The sequence below is a fragment of the Bactrocera oleae genome, chromosome 6 (assembly GCF_042242935.1).
Source record: "Bactrocera oleae isolate idBacOlea1 chromosome 6, idBacOlea1, whole genome shotgun sequence".
NCBI classification, from domain to species: domain Eukaryota; kingdom Metazoa; phylum Arthropoda; class Insecta; order Diptera; family Tephritidae; genus Bactrocera; species Bactrocera oleae.
In genome coordinates this window covers 54,898,219-54,910,535 of record NC_091540.1, presented here as the reverse complement: position 1 = coordinate 54,910,535, position 12,317 = coordinate 54,898,219, and the positions used below count along the sequence as shown (strand labels likewise).

The window sequence follows — 12,317 nt, the reverse complement described above, 5'->3', positions numbered from 1 at the left end:
ATGTTTCAATTCATTTACCTATTTGAGGTTTGTGTATATGTACATATGTACCCTTAATTAATCACCTTTAGGGCCGATACGATTTCGATAATCAGTAATTTTGTTCTGTAATCTTGTTAGTTAACTGATATCTTGAAGTAATTATTAAACGCTTATAATCATAGTATTTTTACTAACTTTAAAATAAGAATCGACTTTGGTATTACAATAAGATACACTTTTGAGCAAATTACGATTATGATTATGCAAAATCCACGAACTGGTTTCAAAACCTACATTTTTCAACACTTTACGGATCCATTTCAGTTATGCCTAGAAATACAATAAAGGTTTTTTTCTTTTTTTGAATACCCCGGACTCAGAAGATTCTGAAAACTGCCAGTCTTATTCTTTGATGATGCTCATTGAAGACACATTGCTTCGGACAGTCGATGATATTGACGAGATAATAACTGAAAAGTTATCTTTGGTCTTTGCAAAAGCATGGTCAATTAACATTTCTTGAAGAAAGGCTTCAAGGAATAACACAGGAAAATGAGATGTGTGTCATATACTAATGCCAACAGTTTTGCTTGTGTTGTCTAAAAATATTGTTCTCTATCTAAAAGTACCAGAGAATTTGAAGAATTTAGTTATGTGATAATATTAATGAAGGCACCTTACGAAAATTTGGTGATAAGTCTGGACTTTTAAAAGTAAAGACCACCAAATCTCAAAAATAATAGAAAAAATACTTCATTTTAAAAAAAGGGGGATATAAGTATGGTATTAAATCTTAAAAAAACTTAGCAAGTTTTAGTTTATAATGCTCATATACTATTATATATATATTAATCACTCCTCTATTAATTTTTCAGCTCATCCAGCTTGGATCAAGACGCCAAAAAGGTGGAACCGAAAAAATCCGAAAATGAACTGCACTGGGAGGAACTAGTACGCAATATGATACGCCCACTTAATCTATGTGATCTAGACTTTACCGATTTGAATTCGGAAGATGAGAAAGATGGGTTGGCGCCACGTGGTCTAGGCGCTGGTGTACCGCCACCACCACCGCCATTCGGTGGTGGTATACCGCCACCAATGATGCCACCAGCACACATTGTGTGTCCACCGCCCATGAATAGCCTGGGCAGTATGGCGCCACCGCCGATGTTTAGCTATAGTGGTTACGGCAGCATGACGAATAGTGCCAATAGCTCCATGAATGGTTCGATGAATGGTGATATGAGCAACACGAACACCATTAGAAAGAATAAGAAAACGGTGCGTAGAAAAAAATATTTTTAAGGTAGGAATTTTAGAAGCGATAAAGCATTATGAGTTTGTTTAAGGTGTTAACGAAAGTTGCAAACTATTTAAAAGAAAATTTGAAGTTCTTTCGTTGAAAAGTGCGATTAGGTATTTCAAAGAGCTTCCTGGTGTAGGCAGCGCTATATTTAAAGCCCTATCTGAATCAAATATTAAACTATCTATACTCATACACAATTTAAGCTTGCGTCTACACTAAAAGCGGCCTAATTTAGGCATTGCTGCTTTTGTTGCTAGCATGTTAAGTAGAAAACGTTGCCTACATTTAGGAACGCATACCATACTTTATTTCTTACTTATTTAAGTGTATGTTTCTGTAAAATATAATACTTGAAAAAAATCGTTTGATTAATATAAGTATAATAATTATTTCTAATTTACAATCAGGTTAAACTGTTTTGGAAGGAAGTGCGGGAGGACATGATACCCGTTGTGATTGGCAAAACCATCTGGGATGAGTTGCCACCGTCGAATGTGGATACGCAAAAACTGGAGCATCTCTTCGAGTCTAGAGCAAAAGATCTAATGACTAAGGTGAGTGTGTGTTTTCGATAAAAAATAACGGAACTTTAAATTTTGATTAACAGCTTGTTTGGGTGGAAACTGTGAAATGTTGTTCTTGCAACAATTTCAATGTATTTTTTTTGTGGTGATTTCGGTGGTTGGTTTTACATATATATATTTTCTTAAGTATTGAACTCTTTTGAAGTTTTTTTTTGAAACTTTTATGTGTGAATAAACAAATACAATGAAATTTCTGTTTCTGTTTACTTTTCTATGTTTTATTTGTTGCAATGAAATGAAATGCAATTGCAAATTGAAAACAACACAATGTTGCTACATGCTACCCAACAACTTGTGTCTACTCTACCACATGTCAACGGATTTGTTATGGATCGATCTATATACTATATGTACCTACTATGTTGAAAACAATGTCTTGAAATGCTTGCAATGAATGCAACTAAATTAAACTACAAAAAAATATATATAAAATTAAAAATTATAAACCAAAAAAATTATAATTTTAAAATACAAAAAAAAAATAATAATAAATTATAGGAGGTGAGTGCAAAGGATTTTTTCCGATTTTGGTCCTTGTTTCTGCTAGTTTTGGTGTTGGTTCTTTATTATTGACTGCATTGCCTATCTCCTCATTCTCCACAAGACACTACACTAGTTCTAGTCTGCCTTCTATATGTATGTTTGTATGTAATAGTTTTTGTTGCTAAAATTTTTTTTTTTGGTGAAATTCACAAATTACACTTGGTTAAGCAATTGCACAATCTCAGTCACTAAAATGCTCAAAGGTGTCTAATCTTTTTTTGATTAGCCGTTTTTTTTTGTTTCTGGTGTTATTGTTGTTTTTTAATCTTAAGTAAGTTTCAATGTTGCTCTTCCATATTCAGAACATCTGTGATATCCTTATATAATATATGTATGAAGCCTGGTTTATCACTGTCTGAACAAACGATTTCTTGTTGCTTTTATTATTAGCTAAATCTAAGCCTGTGAGTTACTGCTTATGATTGGTGTTTTCTTGTCAAGAAAGTGCTGATTACCACGTATTTATAAGTGGTACTAAACACTCATTGAGGAAATGGTTCGAAAATATATATAATACTATATTTATGATTGAAGTATACACCTATACACATATGTACAAAGCACCTGTTTGTTATAAGCTTCTACTTTGATTTAGTTTAGTAAAATCTAGATTTAGATTAGATAACGGTATTTGATATGCATTTGTGATGAATTCAGATAATATTTTTACATTTTTCCTCATGTTGTTTTTTGTAGAAGAAAACGGTATTTTTAATATAAATGCAGCTTGATATTTTTGATCTGTTTATGGTATATTTTTATACTCTTGCAACATGTTGCTACTGAGTATAATAGTTTAGTTCACCTAACGGTTGTTGTATATCACCTAAAACTCATCGAGATAGGGTTATATATATTATATATAAATGATCAGAATGATGAGACGAGTTAAAATCTGGGTGGCTGTCACACCAGACCACTGCCACGCCCACGAAAGGTCATTAATCGAAAACATATAAACTGCCATAACTAACCTACAACTTAAAATACGAAACTAATTCGAAGTGAATAGCAATAACGAGGGCTACGTGTGGTTTGAAAACGTATAAAAAGTGTGCATAGACCCCCCTTAAAAGGTTTAAATACATCTTCCAAACCATCCCAGCTCTATCACCCAAATTTGCACAGAACAAGTTTTTTCTACACTTCTTACAACAATGTGAAAATAGGTGAAATCCCATTCCCTAAAACTACTAAAAGTACTATAAATCAATAACTAAAAGCAACAGAGGCATTACATTTTTGTCATGACTAAAAATTGTCAAAATCGGAATATAGCTATTCAAGCCCTGTGGACTCCAGCGCATATGACTAACTTTTTACCGAAAATATCGACCAACCTGTGAGGTATATTATTGAAATTCGAAGAGAATCCCTTTTTAATAATATGTAATATGCCGTGTGTCCAAAATGGGTTGAATTGGTGCAATTCTGTCCTTAGATAGCATCTTTTTCTATTAGCAATATGTAGTGACACCAAAAATATGTCGGTCAGTGTGTAAGTTTTTTATTTATAAAATTGCTTGAAAGTAAGTTAATGAGTATTCCTGAGATATGGCAAAGATTAATGCAATAAGCCCAGATCTTTCTCTGTCTTAATGTACCCTATATAATGATTTCCGACTTTCCAGCTGACTTTAAATCGTTTAGGTAGGTCAAAGTTCGTGATATTTAATGTAATTAAGTGGACAATATTGCTTAATTATCATAAAATTTTGTCAGTGGTTTATCACTGAATATGAATATTTATTTAATTCTTCTAAATTAAAGCCAGGATTAGTAAAAATCAGGGTATATGAGATGATTATGAATGCATAGTATTATATATAGAGGGTTTTACATACAACAACATAATTACTTTCACATTGTTTTTTCTTTACCAAAGCTTCAACATAAATTCTATTGTTTTCAAAACTTTGCTTTCAACACAACAACAACACATTATGGTTTGGTACACAGAGTTATCGTTTGTCAAGCACAACTGTCTATAACCTTTGATTGTGAATAAATTAATAAAATCTTGTATTCACCCAACGTACTTTCTCTCATTTTATGTTTACACTATTCATTTGAATTGCTGAACACTTATATTTATTTTTTATAATATTGCTAATGGTTATTACATAACGTATTCCAGAAACAACAAGAACTGAATAAAAGCAAAGAGATTATCGTATTGGATCATAAACGTTCGAATGCAATCAATATTGCGATGACAAAGTTACCACCACCACGCGCTATCAAAGCGGCGATATTGAAAATGGACGCAACGGTGGTGACGCGAGAGGGCATCGATAAGCTATTGAATATGTTGCCAACCGATGAAGAACGCGGCAAGATACAAGAAGCACAGGTATTACAGCTCGTACACTTGAAAAGAAGGGGCAGAAAGCCTCACAAAAAAAAAATATATATATAGGGTGTCCCGTTTTGGAAACTATTATCAATTTGTCATACACTAAACAAAATCAATATTCAAAAATATTGCTTTAATAGAATTTTTTTAAATACAAACGAAGTTCTCACAGAAATAACTTATATATTACCGTTATATTGATAAACTTCACTAATATTTCCATTTATTTTTCTTTAGATCGCCAATCCCGAACTGCCTTTGGGTAGCGCCGAACAGTTTCTACTCACACTAGCCTCCATTTCCGAGTTGGGGGCGCGCTTAAAATTGTGGGCATTCCGCTTGGATTTCGATAATAGCGAAGTGAGTAAATACCGCACGACTCAGTGAAAAGTAGCATAATAAATATTAACAACAATTTTTTCACATTCGCTTTCTAGAAAGAAATTGCGGAGCCATTGATGGATCTGAAACAGGGTATCGAAATTCTACGTAATAATCGCACCTTCAAATGCATTCTGTCCACACTCCTTTCTGTCGGAATATTTTTGAACGGTGCACCAGTTAAGGGTTTCCAGATCGAGTATTTGTCTAAGGTAGGTGTAATTTAATAGGACACATATTGAGTGTCGCTGGTTCCCAGACAATTTTTTTCCCAAAATTAGGGAAAAAGTTATTGCATATCGATTATTTTGTATTTGACTTAAACTAGGTAGATAGATAATAGTAGATATGCTTATCTAACTCTTGCGTTTAGTCTAAATTTAGTTTACAAGCTTCTTAAAGTCTCGTTCAAATCCACTCAAATAAACACTCAACAATTCTTATCATTATTATCGAAAAAAATTATTACAATATTTCTTTAAAATCGGTTATTATGCTATTGTTGAGAATTTAAAATGTATAATGTTCAGATCGGATTTGTGCTATAGGTAGCCCTACCTTGAGCACTGTTTGTAAGCTTTATAGATCACCCCGGTGCATGAGTAATGAATAATCTTCTAACTAATAGAAATATATATCTGAAGTATTCTGCAATGATAAATTCTATGTTGATCAGCCTCTATATATATTTTATAATTGATTCACGGAAGCGCTGACGTATTCGAACTTGATTTTGTAGTACCCCAATTTACTCTATACCGGTCAGCGAGATAAGGGTTCGACTTCTGATCGTCGCCTAACATTTGCACCTCCGATAGAAATACGACTCTCAAAAACTATCAGACCTTCATGCCTGCAAACAAGTACGATCAAGTACTCCAATAAAATAAGAGGTTTACTTAAACTTATGATATGTGTTGATCTTCACCTCGTCGGAGACCCTTTAAAGTATAAGCACGACGAACTGAGTCGACTAAGTCATGTCCCTATGTCCGTGTGTCTGTATAAGTGCTACTGGTTTTTCAGTTTTTGAGCTATAGCTCAAAATTTTACACATGTCCATTTCTCTCCAAGAAGCTGCTCATACGTTGGACTGAACGCTCAAACTTAAGATCTCGTATGGAAAACTTGTTTATTTGACGAGACGTCTTCACAAAATTTGGCATAGGATATTGCCCAAGGCAACGCTACAATCTTCGAATAAATTTTTCCGTTCGGATAACTATAGCACGTAGCTGCCATATAAACTGAACGATAAAAATTAGGCTCTTGTATGGAAACTTTTTATTTGTGAAGGGTATTCTAAGTTCGGTGCAATCGAAGTTAATGTTTTTCTTGTTTTTTTTTTTAAATTAGTGAGAAAGATTAAAATATATCTACTTTTAGAAATCTTGTCAGCTAATTGTAAAATATTTTTTACACAGGTACCTGAGGTCAAAGATACCGTACACAAACATTCACTACTACATCACTTGTGCCACATGGTAATGGAGTCCTCGCCTGATACAACAGATTTATATTCGGAAATTGGACCAATTACACGATCCTCAAAAGCGGACTTTTCCGATTTGGCACACAACCTGAGTCAATTGGAGACTGAATGCAAAGCGTCTTGGGATCGACTTAAGCTGATCGCCAAACACGATTGCCCACCGCAGCTAAAGCAGAAGTTGGTGGATTTCCTAGCTGATTGCGCGGAGCGTATTATCATATTACAGATCGTGCATCGTCGTGTGATCAACAGGTGGTTTAAGTTTGAAAGAGAGAAATAGTGGTTGGAAAGAAAAAAATAATTAATTTCTGTTATAGATACCGCAAGTTCCTACTGTGGCTGGGCGCGCCACAACATACCATCTCCGAATCAAAACCAAATGAATTTTGTCGCATTTTGTCGGAATTCGCACTGGAATATCGTACGACACGCGAACGCGTACAACAACAGCTGGAGAAGAAGGCGAACCATCGCGAACGCAATAAGACGCGTGGCAAGCTTATTATCGATATGGCCAAATTCAAAACCAAAGAAGATCGCGCTGATGCCGAGTTGAAGTACTGATATTTCTTTGTAATAAAAATTTAGAGTTTAACTCAAATTTTGTTATTTCTTTAAACAGGGAACTGCTCGGCTCGGCCAGCGCGGATACGCCCGACGCCAATGGCACATTGACGTGGCGTCGCCGACGTGCCGAACAGCTGCGCTCGCCTATCACACGACAGAGCGAGGAGAATTTCACCGATGGCGATGACGAGATACTGGAATCGCTGGTAAAGACTGCGACCAAAGCGCCGGGTACACGTACTACGCCGCGCGAACGGAAGCGCACACGCCATGCTGATCGCAAATCATGTAAGTTTGAAATTAATATTCTTGTTCAAATCTAGTTAGTAGGTAATGTGGTGATAGGAGGTGTGGTGAATTTGGAAATTTGCGTGATTTTATTAATTTAACACACAATTCGTTTTTCACCAGCGTACAAATCGACTATGTAAACGCGCCTACACAGCAATAAGCGAGTTACAAAAACACACACAATTACACCAGCGCATTCACTTACAAACAGACACCCTATATGTCTTAAAATAATTTACAAAATAGAAAAATGGAAAAAATAAGATTAATCACACCAAAAAGTTCAATATTTCGTTTTAATTTTCCGCTAACGATTTTTGGCTTTAGTTTCTGGTGTAAAAAAAAAATTCAAAAATTTTTGTAATGACATTCATCATATACAATTACAGTTATACCTCTTTGTAAATATACAAAACTATTATAAATTAACCAAAAATATTTTTAGCACTTAATAATAATTAATTTAGACGACTTAAATAAGTTTATCTAAAACAAATGTGTATTATTTTATTTTATTAATTTCATATGATCCAACAAAAATAAAAATTTATATATACATACGCTTAAAATTGGGTTAACATTGGAACTCGTTATGAAACTGTAACTCATCATATCTCAATCTCTCATTAAAAATAAAAATAATATATATAATCAAATAAATCATAACAAATCTAAAAATTACCAAAATCGTCAAAACAAAACTCGCTAAACACGTTCGTTTCGCGCTTTGTTGGCTGCAGTGAAGCGGTCGCGCACGCGTGAAGGATTCACAATTGAACGCGCACCATCGCCATAGAATGATCGCTGACATAGCACCGTTATAACGGCCAAATTGGTTAGTGAAATTATTTTTGATTGGCAATTATAAGCCTTCGTTTAGTGCAGTTTTTGATTTTTGAAATATTTTTCGAATGCATTTTGAAAGTTTTTGAATGTTGCCAACTGAAATGCATAAAATATTGCATGAAACATTACAACGAAAACAAAATACAATACACTTGTGTATATAATATATCATATAAATAAAAACAAAGATATAAATTGTTTGTGACTAACTCAAAAACCTCCATCTATGTAAACATTTCTAATAGAATAGAATAAACAACATAATACTAATTAATACACTAACGCATGTTTTGACTCAAACCAAAAAATATCAAAGTATTTCATCCCAAAGCTGCCTTAATGTACTCGTATTTATTTTCTTACTTTTTACTTCTTTCTTTCTTATGTCAATTTAATTTTATTTTAAATACAACCAAAACCGAACCTTACATTGAGCTCATTCGACCAATTCGGAGAGCCTTAAAAATTCCTTTATACTACAATCAAGAAAATTGAGCTGGAGAGAACACATTGAAAATAACCTTTCGAATCTGGAACTCCTACACAAATTTTATCCGTCCCATACAAACATATGGTGCGGTGGTGTGGTGGATAGCATTATCGAAAAATTTATGAAAACAGCATCAACAAAAGGCCTGAATACAAGGAAAACAATTCTCCGAACCTTCTCTAGACCGTTCAGCTCCTGCAAGGATTGTTTGAAGCAATGGACTCAAGAGGAACACCTCTGGTCTAAAAACACTAGAATATAACACGTAGGTTGATGGTGAATATACCAAAAAGCTTCGACTTCTAAGCAAAAGTGAACTTAGTAACATTGTAAAGGTTTTTACAGGGTTCTAATGATCCCACCTGCTGAAAATTGGCAAAGTGTATTTGGCTGAGTGATTTATGAAGTGGCTAATTAAAAGATTGTCAATGTAAAAAGTTGATATTGTTTCCACAACTACTTTTCCTATTAAATTAGTCTATACATTATAGAAAAACTTCCACTAAAGATCTTGAATACTTCATTAAAAATGGATTTAGTTGGCATGGGTAGAGTTTGATGTCAACACATAGCCTAGAATATTAAATAAAGCTGACCAGATCCATTATTGAAAAACGGGACCCCCGTTAGAGCATATATTAGATAAATAAAATATGCATTCATCTAGACCTTTTTATGTCCACTTCAATATCTAGCTCTTTTTATGAGAACTCTTTCATAAGCACATCAAGTAAAAGTTGTTTTGAAAATGTTACAGGAGGTCTTGTTTTACTTGCTTTGAGCTTTCATTAGAGCAACTTGCACTTCAGAGTTAAGTACACTTGTTCCAGGTTAAAGTATTGATTTTAGTGGTGAACACTCGAACAAACAACTGGTATAAATTACATAAACTGACATAATTAAAATTTCTCTGTGGTTCTCACAGAAGAATTGTTAAGAAGAGAGCCTCAAACGTAGCGAAAAGTATTGAAATGAATACGTTTAATAATTGCTTAAAGTTACTAGCTTATTTAACTCTACATTTTTTAACTTATCATAACTTTCTTTTTACAAAAGTGACTAAAAATTATACGAAAACGTTTTCGTGTCCTACTTGACTACTCTAAGTTCCATCTGTGCTTGATTAACAAACCTATCTGCGCACATATTTTCTCACCATCCACTTATAAAAACATACTTATTTGATTAATTTCTTTCCAGTGCGTCGAACGCTTAAGAACGGCCTAACGGAGGAGGAGAAACAACATGTTGCGGCTTTAATAAAAACCTATTAGCATTCTAAGTAGTAGTCAAATGTAGTAGTCAACGTCCACAGACTTCTTAGCATTAGGGAGTCATAGAGAAAAAGCTTAGCTATAAAACAGACTGAACAGCGTGTGAAAAGCAGATGATGAAAAGAAAATGATTTTCTTATTGATTTTATTTTGGACGATCTCAAGCGTTACCAGTGAGTTATGAGCAAAGCAAAGACGCCGCTGAATTCGAAGAAAGGGAAACTAGTGCCTTGGACAGTGTGTAAAACGAATGATGAAACGAATATGAGAACCGAAAGCTTCTCTAAACATATACACATATATAAATTTTAGAGTGGAGCTTGGAAAAACGAGCGCATTGCACTTTTTATATGGAGAGAGTGCGTTGAACTTTACGATGGGGTTGCTAATGAATTGGCAAATAAAAGATGATGAAGAAACAAATGAAAAACAGTTAACTGCAGCGCTTATATGTAAAATATATACCCATCACAATGTAAACTGTAGAAAACAGACAAGCGAATTCAGTTTAAAGGGAAAAGAAGCAAATAATGAATATTTATGCTAACGAATAAGCGAAAAGTGTTATTTTATTATGAATTTATTCTTATTATTAATATTTTATTCTTCAAAAAATTATTATGACTATTTGAAACATTTTGAAATTATTATTTAATTATATGCTATATGTTATAACAAATTTTTCAAAATTTAGATTGGTATAAATTTTTACAAAGAAAAGTTTTTTTATTTTTGGTTTTCTCTTTATTGTTATATAAAGTATTCAAAATCTTGTTATAGCGCTACAATCATATACAATTAAACTATAATATGTATTATTGGAAATATCTAACAAAAATGTTTATTATTATAAATTTTGCTGAATTTAACAAAAGAGAAAAAAATTGTAAAATATATATTATATTAAAATAGGTAACACAAAAGTAAAACAAGAAATTATTATTATTAATATTATTATTATTATAATTGAAAAATGTGAATTGAAAACGTTTCAAAACCAAGTTTTAAAAAGTTTTAAAAAATATGTGCTTTTAATTTATTATTTTATATTTAGTATACTGCAACTGTAATCGATAACTTAGTATAAATGAAAATCTTAATAAATATCGCAAAGAAATTGTTGAAATAAAAAGAGTTGTTGGTTCATTCGTTCGAAGTAGGTATTTTTTAAGTTATATTGGACAATTTTTTCTGTGGTATAGCGCATAATACTTCTGAAACTAGATAAATGGACCGAGCTAGATTCGCAGAACTTCTGGAAAGGTGCTATAGATCAAAGAGCTAAGTTTACTTTAGGATCACCTCATATGATTTACCACTAATGAACATCAAAAACTTATCTAATCTAACCGAACCGAAAATAAAGAAAGGAGTTCTTCGACGACCTTGTAGAGGAATTTTCGAAAATATTTTTATATCAATATCTGGTATGATAACTAGCTCCGTAAAATATTAAATATGTTATAGAATATAACTAGGTCTGTGATCTTTATATTTTAAAAATGCCCTTGAAAAGACTGTGAAACGTGAAGTCTGATAAAAAAAGTTGAAATTGGTCTAAATAACCAACTAAATATGAAAATATTAACTGCGGACTTAGTCTAAGAACAACAGTAAAATGCAATATTTTATCTGAGATTTTTCACTCTACGATGATGATGAAGTCATCCGAGCTTTGAGCGATAACCAATAAGCTCCGTAGTGGAAACAAAGTCGCTGAAATGGTTCCCGTGAAGGCGTAAAATTTACTTGGTTGATTGGTTCTGGTTGAATGGGAGACGCAGTGCTTTCGAGTAGAAACCATTTAAGCTTTATCCAGCAAGTGAGTTCATTTGGTATAATACCTGATATTTTTTCTATTCCTGCTACCCAATGCCTCTTAAATGGGGGCATTGGAAGCCGTGGAAGCCGTGGAAGATATCCCGTCTCAACAGTCTGAATGCTTGTCATTCGCAAAGATAATGTTCCAGCATCTCATCATACTGCACGCTTGTTCTGCACTCCGTCAAATCACCTTTGCCAATATTCTGAAGGTGAAATCTTAGGGGTAGATAGTTCTCTCTTGCCTAAGTTGTCTCTTGCCTCAAGGTAAAATCTTTTTGGTCTGCTTACCGTCAAAACTAACATAAAGTACATACTTTATGGTATGCCCTGTGTTGCTAGTGTTCCAAGTCCTAATATGTTCTTCTAGGGTCCGTTGCC

The 12,317-nt window shown here is 33.4% G+C and overlaps 1 protein-coding gene across 7 annotated transcripts in view; it reads left to right on the top strand.

Moving 5' to 3' along the window:
* Positions 1 to 11,247, top strand: part of Fhos (Formin homology 2 domain containing) — a 124,902-nt gene extending 113,655 nt beyond the window's left edge. For 4 of the 7 annotated variants that reach the window (XM_036361927.2, XM_070111910.1, XM_036361944.2 and 1 more), the window contains 9 exons: positions 858 to 1,266; positions 1,699 to 1,845; positions 4,556 to 4,771; positions 5,012 to 5,134; positions 5,212 to 5,367; positions 6,580 to 6,899; positions 6,965 to 7,204; positions 7,270 to 7,502; positions 10,042 to 11,247. In XM_036361927.2, the coding sequence (XP_036217820.2) occupies positions 858 to 1,266; positions 1,699 to 1,845; positions 4,556 to 4,771; positions 5,012 to 5,134; positions 5,212 to 5,367; positions 6,580 to 6,899; positions 6,965 to 7,204; positions 7,270 to 7,502; positions 10,042 to 10,115 (1,918 nt within the window). In that variant the 3' untranslated portion in view covers positions 10,116 to 11,247. Of the gene's footprint in view, positions 1 to 857; positions 1,267 to 1,698; positions 1,846 to 4,555; positions 4,772 to 5,011; positions 5,135 to 5,211; positions 5,368 to 6,579; positions 6,900 to 6,964; positions 7,205 to 7,269; positions 7,503 to 7,625; positions 7,749 to 8,245; positions 8,341 to 10,041 lie in introns of those variants that run through there. The other 3 variants (XM_036361929.2, XM_036361954.2, XM_070111909.1) reach the window with 2 other exon arrangements.
* Positions 11,248 to 12,317: the final 1,070 nt, after the last annotated feature.